Genomic DNA, 15729 nt, shown 5'->3' with positions numbered 1-15729 from the left:
TTACATAGTGCAGCTTTAAATATACAAGTCAAACCGACGATATGCCACAGTCCACATTTCCAATATATGGTATGAAGGCATATTAGGACATTTTATTTAATGTGTATGCAACATTAAATGTATCTGGACACAATATATTACATGAGGCAAATGCTGCTTCAGTATCTGACCTGGGATATTGCTCATTAAAAGCAATTTCAGTTTCATTCGTCCATTTTCAGACCTGTTCCTGTCGGTTCAGTGGCTACAAGGCTTGAACAGTGTTAACATTTACAGAGCCACATCTGATCATATGGTCAAATGAACACTCATGAATTATAAAAGCAGCTTCAAAAGTATCCCAAAGACTCAGGGCAGCATCAGAAGTGAACGTGTGAGGATCTGACACGTAAATACTCACTCAGAGGAGTCTATGAAGTATATAACAAGGGCTCCGATGCTGAGAGCAAATACGAGCACCACCTGGAAGAAAAAAGAAAAAAAAGGAACATTTTACTTAAGTTGCACATTATGATACTGACACATCATTCGCAGTATGCTTTATAAAACAGTTTAGCACCCGACAGTAGACGTTTAATCTATGGATGTTTCTCTTTAATAGGAAATGACAACAGCTTCATGCGTCTGACAAATTTGACTGGAAGTGCTAATTTATTCTAATATTTAACAAGAACACAATAAACAAGAACAAATAGCAAAAATTGTCTTTTTTTTTTGCAATGTGTGATGTTGTAATTTCCAAATCCCTTTAAATACTGCATGACCTTGCTGTTTTGTCCAAACACCAAATCATTATGATGATTGGGGCGAATTTGCAGAAAAAATGACTGTGATGGAAAATATAATTCAAGGTTGTTGCAGAATTCACAGCTGCAATATTGCAACTTCCTGGAGGGACTGAAAACTAAGATACAAAGTGCTTTACAAGACATCAAAGCGGAAGAACAAATGACTCAAGAATGAATATCAACAAATGAAATTAAAAGTAAGAATTCAGTAAAATTTAATATCTTTGAGTTTTGGACTGTTGGTTGAACAAAACAAGCCAATTTAAGACGTCAGCTTTCTCTCATCCTCGACATTTTATAGACTTAACGATCAATCAGTTAATTGAAAAAATAATCACTCCATTATTCAGTCGTGAAGATAAACCTACAACATATTTTCTCAGGAACAAAAGCTACCTCGAACACTGGCGTGCAGTGAATGAGAGAACTGTGTTTCAAGGTGTGTGGCAAATGTTTCGTGCCTATCAACGAGCACTGATCGACCTTGATACATCTCGTGAAGCCTGTTATAATTGTGTTATATAAAGCAGAAAGAAAGAGTCACAGTTTGAAACAGCAGTGTCTCACACACACACACACGCACACACACACTCATCAGTTACTGTACATATGACAGTGTAAATAAATACGCCAGAGCTCGGCTCATCATGTAAATTGGCAGCGGAAGAGTGGGCGAGGTGACAGAACGTGGCTTCAGCTTTCACAGACGAAGGAAAACAAGGAAGGATGCAGCAGCAGAGCCCTGAAGCTTCGGCCGTCACAGCGGAGCAACGAGATAATTATACTTTTTTAAAAAAACAAAAAAACAGGGCCCTGCTTTTTTATGTCACTCTGACTTTCCGCAGGGGGAGACCCTGCTGTATAAACCAAAGCCTGGGGTAGGAAGATAGTCGTTCACAGCAGACGGGGAGGCAGGTTGCAGGGTGATAAACATGAGATCCAGGGGTGTTAGCGAACAAAGCAAAAGCTGTCAGGTGACAGCTCTGACACTGACAGAGCTTAGGTGAAACTTAATAACTGTCGGGAATACCACGGGAAATCAGGCTTAACTGTAAATACAAATTAAAATGGGAAATAAACACAGCACAGATCGAGATATTCAGAGGTCGACGGGTGGCCACTGTCATTTCGATCAGTGTTACCTGTAGGGAAAAAAACCCTGTGTTCTCACCCGACCCAACGCCGCTGTCACTGAGAATCACACAGTAACATTCAGAAGTGACTGCTGTCACGTTGTGTTTGTCTAACCAGAGGAGAAAGTGGAAGACTTTCAGAAATGGAGGGCAGAGGATAAAATCTCTGTTACCTAACTCAAAAATCAGGCTTAAAACAGTGACTTTAAGTATTTTAATTGCATGTAAAATATCCGTCTAGCTCTGTTACATAAGTTAAATGAGTCACATACAAGTATAAATAAACAAACTAGATGTTTGATTTATCACAGGACAGAGAAAAAACAATTTAAAATGCAATAATTGCCAAACAGTCCCCTTTAATTCAAACAAGCCTCATCCAATAGCAACCAAAACATATTTAAAGGGTAACTCCACCAATTTTACGCATTAAAGTGTTTTTAAAGGTCTTGGTGAGGACTACTACATATGTGAAAAAAGTAGAATAAAACTTTTTGTAGCTGCATGTAATCTGATAAATTGCCTCCTATAACCTGCATTGTGGGTAATGTAAGATTTGAAAAGCAGGGACTCACTATGAACAATTTCATAACAAATGATCAATACATCAAAACAAGAGATGACACCTTTTTTTATTTAATGCATTCTTCTTCCTTTTTGAAACCCGGCACCTACAATACCCAAAATGCAGCTTGGAGGCAATTTATCAGATTACCTGATGCTTGCTCTGGAGCCTCAAATGGCTACACAAGTAATTGTACTCCATGAGACCTGTAAGCACACTTAAATGTATTAAATTGGTTGGTATTTTTTCCTTTTCTTGCAGAAGAAATTCTTGGATCTTTATCCGGATCCACACCAAAAGTTATAGGGGTCTATTCTGGGCTGAAAGCCATCCTCCATCCAAGTTTTGTAGAAGTCCGTTCAGTAGTTTTTGTGTAATGCTGGTTACAAACCAACAAACTAATTGACATCGGTGAAAAAATAACATAATAATTGGGTCATTTAATGTATTGACTCAACATGATAGAAAAAACATTGCATTAAATGGGACACTTGGGACACACATATGTAATAACACTATAAAACTTATTTGTATTTAAAGTAAACATTTTGGGCATAAATGTGCTTTTGAGTGCTTCTTCTATAAAAGAAGCTCAACCGCAACACAGTTGATGCAGCTGTTGCAAAACACGTCTTCTGCCATTTTGTTTTGAAGAGACCTAGATTCGTAATTCCCTAAAAATAAAGTTCATTGTACAGTATCGTGAGTCGACATTTAAAAGACAAAACGCAAAGAGGCTCTTTAATACTGTTGCAAAATGAGCGTCCCAATTTCCCTTTTTAAAAGCCAGAGCTTACGTAGACGAGGGCTCGACCCGGAGAAACAGACTGAAAGACAAACTGAACAAATGTTTTACATCCTGAAATACACTACCAGGTTATCTCAACCCTACCTGGCTTTCATCTATTTAAATGACACAATGGCTGTCCTGAACAAGAAGCCAATGAGCATCCATAATGAATGAGCTCAGCCTAATTCATTTCCATGATGTGAAATTGTATTGTCAACCTGCAACCACTGATGGCTCCCTAATGACAAAAAGCACCCGCATGCATTTTTAATCGACCCCTTCTTCTTTGAGAGCCAGGAAATCTCTTTATGCCTCTGACCGTCCCAGTTTAGAAACTGGAAACAATGTTGGTGCAACCCTAGAAATGCTAATGCCGCCGGCAGAGGAAGACTCAGCGATGGCAGTAAATAAAACACAGGCTGCAACAAAGAGGGAGCAGCCATGACTGTGTTTGTCAATGAGTTGACAGCAGACGGTGCCAGCATTCATCATTTATCTCAGTCATCGAATAATGATGCATCACATCTGTATTTTCAGGCTTCTTCAGGCGTTGGCTGGCAGATGGCTCCACCCACAAGGGGGCACAGTGAGGTTGGACTCACAGAGAGAGCCGACCACCGCGTGACGACCAAGAGAGCAGCCGAGACAGTCTGATTTATATTTATTCCACTTAATGCCAATTACAAGATGAGAGGGAAATGACGCTGCAGTGAAAGAAAATGACAAATATGTTCCTTCAAAGCGAACGAGATGCAGTCACTGCCAGGAAGGAAATCAATTCTATGATATGGCGAAGAAACAAACACAAAAAAAAGTCCTGAATCTGCAAGTCACAGTTCATTTTCAAATGACTTGAAACAAGTCCAGTTTAAGTCTCAAGTCATTGGAGACGTGGCAAATTAAATTTCAAGTTGTTTGACAGAAGTCTGAGTCAGGGATTAACTTTTTGAGAGTAAGTCTCAAGTCAAGACACAAATTGTTTTCGAGACAATGAAACCATAACCACCCAAGTTATTTGAATCAGATCAGACTCCAGTTTCAGGTTATTTGAAATAAGTGCCAATCGAGTCCCAAAGTCATTCGAGAAAAGACCAAGTCAAGGCTCAAGTCATCTGAGAACCAGTCCAAGTAAAGTCTGAAGTTATTTGAAACAAATGTTGAGTTCTTTATACATTCGAAACAAGTCTGAGTCAAGGCCCAAGTCGGTCAGAGCAAGTCTCAAGTCAAGTCACAAGTAATCTGAAACAAATGCCAATTCAGATCAAAGTAATTCAAGAAAAATCCAAACAAAGTCTCATTTACAAAAGTACGTCTCAAGCAAAGTCTCAAGTTATTTAAAACAAGTGTCAACTCAAATCCCATGTCATTTGAGGCAAATCCAAGAAAAGTCAGGCTATTTAAAACAAGTCAGGGTCAATTCTCAAGTCTGTCAGAGCACTTTAAGTCTCAAGTCACAAATCATTCTGTACCTTAAGTCCAAATAAAGTCTCAAGTTATTTGAAACAAGTCAGACTCAAGTCCAGAGTCTATCAAAGCAAGTCTCGAGTTTAGTCACCATTTATTTAAAGTCTCAAGTCACTTGAAATACGTCCTTGTCAAGTCTCAAGGCATCTATCATTTTATTTCATTTAAAGTGAAACTCTCGCCAAAAAGCAACCGAGGCTTTATTTATGATTGGGTATGAGTCAAACCTTCACGTACAAGCACACTCATGACCAAAGAGGCACTTTTAAGATTTACCGTAGTTTCGTTTTGGGGCAAGCTCATTTTGAACGGGAGTACATAGGGCATACCACGACGGCATCAAAATGTCTATTTTTAGACCACTAAGAAGGCTCCACACATCATGAAACTTTACTGGTAGCATCACCAGGGTCTCTACTCATGACACGAGCAGTAAGAACATTGTTTGTGTACACAAAGTGTGTGAAAAAGACGGTTTTGAACTACTTACGCTTAGCTACTGGGACTCCGGCGCGCCGCCGCCATTCCAGGCAAAAAGTGTCGATCTCCGAGTGCGGCCATCATGACGGAGAGTAACGGTGGGACGCTCCTCGGGCTTATTTCCAGATGAATTCGCGGATAATTCGTTGTTCTGTCGTTAGTCAAAAGCAACACTGACGTCCATGTTGACAAGGGAGCCACATATTACAGAGCGTCCCACCGTTACTCTCCGTCATGATGGCCGCACTCGGAGATCGACACTTTTTGCCTGGAATGGCGGCGGCGCGCCGGAGTCCCAGTAGCTAAGCGTAAGTAGTTCAAAACCGTCTTTTTCACACACTTTGTGTACACAAACAATGTTCTTACTGCTCGTGTCATGAGTAGAGACCCTGGTGATGCTACCAGTAAAGTTTCATGATGTGTGGAGCCTTCTTAGTGGTCTAAAAATAGACATTTTGATGCCGTCGTGGTATGCCCTATGTACTCCCGTTCAAAATGAGCTTGCCCCAAAACGAAACTACGGTAAATCTTAAAAGTGCCTCTTTGGTCATGAGTGTGCTTGTACGTGAAGGTTTGACTCATACCCAATCATAAATAAAGCCTCGGTTGCTTTTTGGCGAGAGTTTCACTTTAAGTGAGGTCTCAAGAGAGTCTCACATCAAGTCTCAAGTCATTCGAGACAAACCTTTATAAACAAACAAGTTGAATGACATAGCATTGAAAAATGTTCCTTTCAAAACTGTGTTAGCGTTTTCAAAGTTATGCAAAGGCCGTCTGTCACTCTTCGGATTCTGTTTTAATTGCTGCATAAATTGGGACTGATTACATGCAGCACAGATGGTGAAGGCTTTCTTAAAAACACAAATAAAATTGACTTTATTTATTGAAAGGGTTTTGGGTAAGTTATGTCTTACAGTGGTCAAGTCCAAGCAACTAATCTGTAACACATCGTCACAAAACTGGGGAAATAAGGCAGAGTTTCTATCTTTAGACAGACACGAAAGCATGTTTCCAGCTGTAAGGTGATGAAAAGAGTTAGATAAAACAGATTTCTTATAAAAAAGAAAATCCTGATGCATTATTATATGTTCATATATGTTCAAAAAGAAAAGAACAATTAGTGTATTCTCTTGGTCCACCTTCACACAACAGATTATGTTATCACCAATGATCCTGTCAATGATGTTCGGTATATTACAGCCCTGCAGGGAGCACCAGCACATCTTAAGCATTCAGAAGTCAACCTCCAAACATCAAAAAACCCACTCATGCTCCTCCACTCTTCCTGGAGTGTGACTCACCATCAACCAGTGTGAATAACCTGCCAAAGCAATGGGAACTTCACTTGGGCATAAAAATCACATTTACTGTGAGGAGTGAGCTCAAAGCCAGAGAGGTGATGTCACCTCACTGATATTTCACATTTAAATGATAATTTCTTCTTTTGTAGTCGCACGGAAAGAGACAGACATGGAGGCAAATGACATATTTTCAAAAGTGAGTGAAAACAAAAGGATGCTTTTAGCACTCCAGTGTCGTACTAAAGATGCTGTCAGCTTTTGTTATTGATCGTTGAAAGGGAAACACTCACACTTTCACACGCACTTTTTTGCTTTCATAACATGCCATCTATCAGACTAGTGAAAGAAAATGTCCAAATTTGTGTTTCTCACATTGACGCAAATTAGTGATTATCTAATGTGATTGCCTTATTTTTTTTTGTTACTGATTCATTTGATATTAAAGGTGCAATATGTTAGAATTTAAAAAGAAAACATTTTTAAAAATGTACTAAAATTATCAACAGACTGTGAAGAAAGAGCATTTGCACTGTGTTGCAGAGATATCTACTGAAGTTAACATGCTAACCAGCTAGCCCCGGCCTGGGCCTGCTCCAACACCTCCCCGGTGCTCCGAGCTCCCAGTCCGGACTGCTAGCTTCACTGCTAAGGATAGCTACAGTTAGCAGCAGTTAGCGGTTACTCTAGAGATATGCTTCACTTAAGTAGTATTTACATACACCAAAATTTCCATTTTAATACCTATAAATAATCAGAAGGTTTTTACAGAGGGGGTTTGTTCATATTTCACATTTATGTATATTATATCTTCTATTCCTAAAAACATGACAATAATAGTTTTTTTTTATTTAAAAGATATATCCAAACTTTTAATCTGTAAAAACTTGTGATTCTAATATATTAATAAAATGAAACAAGAATTTTAAACCTTCATCCATTGTTCTGATTCCTGTTATGGAGATGTATGCAAACTAGTGCATTTTTAAATTGCAAAATGCCACATTTGCATATTTAAACTTACAATTTCAGAAATCTTGTTGTGCAAAAAATAATTGTCTCAATGTAACCCGGGGAGACAATGCAGTAAACACTGTCATTCGTGTGTTGAGAGCTTTCAGTTAATATAACCGTACAGCAGCGGTCCAGTTATAAGAAATCATATGACGAGGGCTCATTGAGATTCAGGTAAGGCAGAAACATGTTTAACAAATATCTGCAGTGGGAGGTTGTGTTATTCTGAGCTGCTACAGCATCTAAAAACAGGATTCAGAAGAAGCAGAGGTCAGTTTGTTCCGTATTCCCTTAAAGCCTGCGGTCACTGTAGGATCAGAGCTGTCATTGGTGGGATGCCAGAGAATTGTGTGTGCGGTCACCTGACCGTTTTTGTTTCGGTTAAGTCAAAGCTCCATTTCCCTCGGTGTTAGCTCGAGTTCACGCAGCTCTCCCATTAAACTGTTCATAGGGAGCGTAAGTCCCTCATGGGTGACTAACCCCAAGAACGCGGCGCTGCTTTCCAAGACAAAATGACCTCAGGACAATCCCGGTGAACTCCTCCCGGCCCATCTGTCTGCTCTCAAGTGCCACTAATAAGGCACCTTGGACACAATGGCAAAAAATACAGAACTGCACAATAGAGGAGGAAGAAAAACATGGTGCCATCAGCTGAATGGTGCAATTACATGCTGTGATATTAATGGCAACACAATTGGACATCTATTTTCCGTCTTTAGATTTCTATCTCTGAGCTGCAAGTGTTTTCTTTTTTAAAGATGAGTGGCAGAGTTTAAGTTTTAATCAATAGAGAAATTTTCTCTGGCATGAATATCGATTTGTTCAGGTCATGCTGCAAATGTTTGAGAAAGAAAGAAAACCTGACAATACAGCCTTGTAAAATGTATAAATCACAGGGGTTATTCTCTATTTTTATTTTATTAGACTGGCTGTTAACCACCTTGCAAAGATACAAATCATCACACTCATTAACTTCACTACAAAATAATTTAATTACTCATACTTTATTTTGTTGTTTGTGTCGTTCCAGCGGCTGTAAATGTGCAATAGGCCGTGAATCGTGAGACTCCTTGGTCATCATACTGTTCTCACTAACTAGACTTTTACAGTGCTCCTCCACAGTTTATCCTTCGCCCCGAGGTGATAACAGCTTATCAGCATGTTTACAACAACAGCCACAAACCTGATCGACTGCAGCCCTGACAAACACTGACACTGAATTAACATTTGAGACGTTTACGGTGTCATTACTGTCCGCAGGATATGAGGCAGGACATGTGTGGCATGTGATGCAACTTCAGCTCTACAGTCTCAAGCTGTTGTTGCTATTGTTTCCGTCTTGACAGCTTGGGAATATTGGTTGCTAAAGCATCGTGATGGATGATGACCGCTGACCTCATCTTGACCTTTTCTTACTTTGACATCCTCCGCTGACTATTTGGAGGGCTTTCCGAGTGCACACAGAGCACTCGTGAGGCCCAAAATAGAGCAGGACTACACAATTATGGCTAAAACAATAATCCTGATTATAATAATGCTAGATTTCAGTATGTGATTGTCCATCAGAATTACTCTTTGCCGACTAGGGTGAACAATTATTTAATGGCCCTTTTGTGTATCAACCTTGTGGCTATTTTGGATGACGGCAGCTCAACCTGAAAGCTGCGCTTTTATTTTTATAATCAAATACTTTGTATGATGTGAACTCGAGACTTGGTAGAGACCCAAACAAGAGCTACCAATGTTGGAGTAGGCCTGTAAAACAGATCTGGGCTCCAAATTAATGCTAATGTTGAAGCATTTGGTGCTAAATAAGCAACTGTTAGTTAACATGTCTTGCGGTGTTGCACCTCTAAGTAGTCAAAACTTAAATCTTAAGGCCTGGAAGTATGGAAGTGTGGCTCAGATTAATACATACTTGCATTGCATATGCATTTACTGGCAGTTAACTATTGGCCCTATAGTCTTATTAGCCCATAATAATGTTACTAAGCATCTTATAATGTCTTTATTACAGACAGACCTTAAAGAGGTCATATTATGCTAATTTTCAGGTTCATACTTTTATTTGGGGGTTCTAGTAGAATACGTTTACATACTTTATTTTCAAAAAACACATTATTTTTCTCATATGGTGCATTGCTGCAGCATCCCTTTTCACACTGTGTCTTGAACGCTCTGTTTTGGCTACAGAGTGAGACATCTCGCCTCTGTTAAATCTTTGGTGAGAGTGGCACATGCGCATTACTTAACGGGCAGGATGTAGCCAATCAGAGGCGTGTAGGGCGGGTCATGCCGAGCAAGGTAGTGTGATCTAAAATAACGCCACTACAGTAGTAGCAACTATATGTCTGCTGACTGACTGGAGTGTATATATGTATATATATATTTCATAATATATATATTTATATAACGCCTGTTACATAGTGACGCACGTAAGTTACGGAAGTACAGGCTCGACTCCAAACCAGGTGTTTCAGGCAATGCAGGAGCAGAGTTTTCTGTGGGAGAGAGTAACTCCCTTTGGCATGGACTTTGGGCTTTTTCATGCACAAAAATGCTACATAACACAATAAAGCAAATGGCAAAAACCCAAAAAGCATAACATGACCTCTTTAATATAAAGCATTTCCATCAATCTCAATGCTATTTGTAAACACAGCATCTAAACAGGCCTAAAATATTCAATTACAGTCTGCTTAAAAAATCCAAAATGTTTATTTCTCATCAATAATTCAAATTGTTCAATTATACTCTACATGTAAACTATATTGTGTATAAAAACTGACAGATTGGGCCTTTAACAGACAGCTGCGTCCCTCTACAGCTCAGGCCTCGATCCACTGGCTGTGTCTGCATGTGCCCCGTGCTCGTGGTGACAGGCAAAAACACAACACGCATACTAATGTGATACTGGACGGTGCTCCTGAAGCATGGCACACTCCTCAAGCATGATCTTAATATAACCTCGCCTGCAAGTGTAGAAGCACTCTTACCGCCCGCACAAGAAACTATGATTAAACGGTCCAAATCACTTTGACCTGTGTGACTCAGGTGTTTGACAAGGTTAGAGACAGGAAATTGAAACAGACACTCACAGTCAAACCAGAACATTTTGAGAAATGGCATCAGTAGTCGACCATTGACTGCGCAGGAGTTCATTTCTTTGTGCATATTCACTGTCATCATATTATGCACAAAAATCACCAAAACACATGGCTCATCTTTTTTTATATAACCGTGACATACACAAAAACAACACGCTTCATGTACTAATCTCAAGGTAAACAATTTATCTAATGTCCCTTTAGTGTATCAACATGAAAAGAATAAAATCTAAAGTTCAGTCGCCACCAGTCACACTCATAAAGATTTTCTAAACATGTTTGATATTTGTGACTGATGACACCACTTGTGTGACGCCTGAGGAAGACATACCAGCAGATAAACAACCTCATTCACCTCTTTGGGCTATATTTCCCACGCCTCTCCATCCAGAATTTCATCTTTTCCCTTCCTTTTAAGGGCCTTTTCAGCGTAGATTGCACTGCATGTAAACAATACAAGCAGCCAGTGGCCGTCCATGTTTGTTTTTTTGACTTCAGTAGTCACTGACCAGTCGTTTAATGTGTTGTCCTGTGTATTTACTCGGTTGTATTGCTTGCGCTCCTTCCTGACAGTCAAAAAATACAGCATCTGTGGTGGAAACAATCTTTTTTTTTGCTTTGTACAGTTTTCATAGATCTTTAAATCTGACTTTAGATTTGCCTGTGACAACTGTGGTTTTGATCGTCTAACTGTCGTAGCTGCTGATGTTTGTCTTGATCGGTAACACAGCACAGTACTTGACAACTGTGATGTGTTCCCTAGCGATGCCAAGACACCTTCTCAGAGTGTTCGGGGTCAGACACGAAGGGAAAGCGTCGCGGTTAAAAGTGCAAATAGAAAAGTTAGTTTGTGAGAGTATTATACATTTTTCGTGACGTGCAACTTTGATCAATGCTAATAGACCGAAGTGAAAATGAGGCCTGAGTGGGCTGTCTTCATTCGATTCATCAGAGTGGGAAGCTTCATTCACAGCACTGCATTGAGATGTATGAATGCATACAGGGAAACCTACATCTCAGATTGGCAGAACGAGTAACATTACTCATCTTCAGACGAGATAACAATAAGATTGCATAATGGGCTGCAGCCGCTGACGACAGCAGCAGAAGGATGATAAATATTATACAATCCCCAGACGTGTGTGTGGTAAGAAATTAGCTCATCATGTGTCATTCTGATCATGCCCGTGCTGTTTTTATGCCAACCTGGTGATTCATGACCGAAGCGAGGCTGAAGGACACGAAGTCGGACAGGTTCAAAGAGTCAGTCTGCAAGCTGCGGGATCGGTGACCCTGCCAGAGTTATTCCTTCAGCCTCTGGACGGGTTTATGAAGGACATTAGACTGATAGTAGACTGAAAGACCACGATGGACCGTAGGGTTTTTCGGTAATTACTGTGAAAAGACGATAGAGAGCAGATAAAAGCTCCAGGCCTGGCATAGAGTCTAAAAAAATGTGTTTTATTTTCTTAACTTTTGGTTTTAGCACCATTTCAGCACCATTGCTCCAATTTCCATTTCATAGTGTTCAAACAACACAAATCAAAGAATATAATGAATAGTAAAACCATATGCCTCCACGGAAAAGAAAATAATAAAAATAAACAAACACTCTGGAGATTTTACTGTAGGTCGGCCTTCTTTCCAGTAAACAAACCACAAAGAAACCACAAACCCCGGCGGATGATTCTCCCGTGTATCAAGCCCAACTGGTCTAACATCATTTAAACAGTAACTTAACACCCCCTTAAAATCCTCTTTGCACTTTGCCTCAGTAATGTGCAATGAAGTGTACTCCAGGGTCTGTTTCATCTCTGTACTCACCCATCAGTGATGCAGAGTGTACAGTAGTCTGAGGTGAAACAAAACAGACTTTAAACAAAGAAGAAAGTGAAAAGAAATAACAAGAGAGAGAGGAAGGAGCATCATTTAACTGTGTTGGCCAATCAAATACACATAATCACATGTTTAAGGTGGGGATGCACAATATGTTTTTGTTCATAGCCTGTATTTTATGCACAGCTGAGGGTCAGAAAGGCTAAAATCTGCGAAGCAAAGATAGATTTAATATTTGATAGCTCTAATAAGATTTGCGATAAGATCTATCTATCTACACATGTTGATGTTAGAGCACAACGGACTGCTTTTTATTCTTCTGCTGTTTCTTCTGATTCTTCTTCCTCACTGTGTTTATTGGTGGATCTCAGCACCAACTATCAAGGTGTAAAGAGCCACGTACTATATCAAAGTTCAGAGTGAGCTTGTTAAATCAACAAACACAATCTGGCTTCTGATAAATTTCCCAAGATAATCCCGACAATCCTGGCAGCTAAACTTTGTACTTTGAAAACTGTTTGTCCGCCGTTTACCTGGCAACTGTTGTAAAGAAAAACAAAATTATCTATCACAGTTAGAGTTAGAAAATCCTCCCTCATGGTATAAGAAATCTCTAAAGGTTCATCAGACGCCAAAACACTGCAGGAACTGGTGGTTCTGACTGTCGGCCCCCATCAGACATCACAAGCTTGAGTAAATATCAAACATGAAGAACAAAAGTTGAAATTGATCCGTTTTGTCACTTCTGTCATAACTTTTTAAACTTTAGTTTGCATAATTATTGGTCTTTAGCTGACATAAACAGGAAGTACAATGCTGCCTTAGAGTCAGTTAGTTACCTGTGGGCTGCATCTTGAGACTGTTGAATTATTTTGCCTATATTTATTTACATTTTGGGAAATTTTACCATTAAAAGTATGCCGAATTAGCTGTTAGCAGCTCTTGATTGCAACGTACCCGTGAATGTGCTGACAACTATCACTGGATTACTTTGATTTTGAAGAAAACCTAAAAACGTGATCATTTTAAGGCAAGTTCTGCAGCATTTCTTATAGGTTTTCTAAGCACACGTATGGATGTGTATTCATGAACATATCCTTGAAAAGTGTATGAATGGAATAGTAATTACACAACTTAAACATGATTCACTGGGAATCCCTGGAAACCCTGACAGTCATATTGAATGTAACATTCAGGCGTGTACTGCCTCATTCAGAATATTCCCCAGGATGAGTACATTGTGCAGCAATCCTGAGCATCAGTGGCTTTACTTCTGCGCCTGAGACATTCACACTCCAGAGTAAAACCGGTGGGTTTAAGGGATTTCTCTCTCTCATCTTGTCAATAAAAGCAGATTATTCCTTTGTCTTGCAGGCCTCCAGTGGAGCCGCATGCAGCTGCTTCCACATCATTAGGAATCACTACCAGCTATCACGGCAGCTCCGAAGGGATAGACCTGCTATTCAGTAATAACATCATCATCTCCATGTCTGGATGCATTCGGCTCCGACAGCAGAGTTTACAAGCAATTTAACACAGTCGAAGCAGCAGCGAAAATGAATGTGTACACAGCGTATAGCTTGTTCAGTAGACACTGCTTTCTTTCACACGACTTTTTCTTTCTGCCACTGTTAACGAAAACTGGAAATTAATGTCTGACATTTAAGAGACCTTTACTTATAAAAAAAAAACCCTGACATACACCCATACCAAAACTATCATATGATTTGATTTATTTATGGATCAACAGAACAAATCACACTGAATCCAAAAGGTTAAAGTGGGAAAACGGATTTGAAACGACAAAAACATATCAGATTACAGTACAAATGATGGCTCATCTTGCACCCTAGATATGTATGAATCCCCTTCATACATATTGTATATAAAGGGCTGTTTGGCAGTAGGGCACCAGTATAGTAAAACAGATTCAGGCTTATACTAATCAACAGCAGTCTGGGTTCGATTCTAGGATGTGCCCATTTGTCATCCCCTCTATTTCTTTCCATCATTTCCTGTCATCTCTGTTTTTCTGTTTCCTCATTTACATTTTTGCACATTAGCACCATGATAAGTATGCCGAATTAACCTTTTGTAATTACCGTTTGCAATGTGCTAATGGGTCTACCGACAGCTATCCCTGGATTACTTTGGTACTGAAGAAAACTTAAAAATGTGACAATTTCAAGGCAAGTTCTGGAGTTAAAAAGAGCATTTTGTTTTATGATTTCTAAGCAGATTTATAAAGATTTATTGATGATGGATTTCAGAGATACTAATAATATCAGACAATCAGACACCAGTACAGGTACTGTAGCTCATTTTGCCTAAAAAAGGAGATGTCTGGTTGCTTTATATAAAAGGTTGGAGATAAAAAATTGTGTCGTGTGATCTTAGAAAACAGGAAAAAAAGTACTTCAAAAGCCAGGCGCAATCAAATTATTTTGCCTGCATGAGCTGTTTGTCCCTTTTGATAAGCGGGCCAAATCAGTGATCACACTACCATAACTAACCTCCATGCACCTGTCACTTTTCCCCCTCACGCAGGATTTGTCTGATAATTCATGTTTCTGGAGCACACAGACAGTTATGCAACTTTACTGGAACAAAGTTTGATTTTAATGCGCCCTAACTTATTACACATCCTCCTGACTTGCACAGCTGATACAAACAACACACGACCCCGTGCACACTTTGAACATTGTTTGTGGTAATTACGGGAGGCACTGGAGGAAAGTTCCTGGTAGCTCATTAGAAGTTTTCATTCCTGCTCGGAGCCACAGAGGCTGCCTGAAGCTGCTGAAAAGTATCCGCGTTCGGCTTCAGAGGGACCGATGAACAGGAAAGTCAACAGACGCCTTCGCTGACGTCGGCAGGAGGGACCAGCGCTGCACACGAGGGACGAAGCCAGTATGGAAAATGAAAATGTCTGGGGTATACACAACATCTGTGCTGCTGTCCTTTGTGTTTACCTCTCCTAACACATAGATATATGACGTCAGTCTGAGCCCTTAGCAACATAAAGGATGTAAGGATGTGTATGTGCAACACTTACGTGTTAATGTTAATGTTTTTAAAGGTGCAATATGTAAGAATTGGCCACCTGTCAAATCCATAGTAAAAACAAATAGGGGCCAGCATATCACCAGAGTAACTGCTAACTGTTGCTAACTGTAGCTGCCCTTAGCTAGTTAGCTGTGCAGTGACAGGACCAGGGGAGTGTTGGTGTTCACAGCTCTAGCACAGGAGCCAGG

At 39.8% G+C, this 15729-nt stretch overlaps 1 protein-coding gene and 1 long non-coding RNA gene across 16 annotated transcripts in view; one reads left to right on the top strand and one right to left on the bottom strand.

Moving 5' to 3' along the window:
- Positions 1-6168, top strand: part of LOC311250728 — a 54810-nt gene extending 48642 nt beyond the window's left edge. The window contains exons 2-3 of the long non-coding RNA XR_014621312.1: positions 3814-4909; positions 5856-6168. This is a non-coding gene — a long non-coding RNA (uncharacterized lncRNA). The remainder of the gene's footprint in view (positions 1-3813; positions 4910-5855) is intronic.
- The window catches only part of LOC311250724 (calcium-activated potassium channel subunit alpha-1a-like), a 92802-nt gene that overhangs the window by 50709 nt on the left and 26364 nt on the right, over positions 1-15729 (bottom strand). For all 15 annotated transcript variants that reach the window (XR_014621309.1, XM_084342706.1, XM_084342711.1 and 12 more), the window contains exon 3: positions 401-462. Coding sequence is in view for 14 of the 15 variants with exons in the window: in XM_084342706.1 (XP_084198832.1) it covers positions 401-462 (62 nt within the window). In the remaining variant the exon portion in view is untranslated. The remainder of the gene's footprint in view (positions 1-400; positions 463-15729) is intronic.

The sequence above is a fragment of the Pagrus pagrus genome, assembly GCF_965226575.1.
Source record: "Pagrus pagrus genome assembly, chromosome: 21".
NCBI classification, from domain to species: domain Eukaryota; kingdom Metazoa; phylum Chordata; class Actinopteri; order Spariformes; family Sparidae; genus Pagrus; species Pagrus pagrus.
This window is presented reverse-complemented; position numbering and strand designations above follow the sequence as displayed.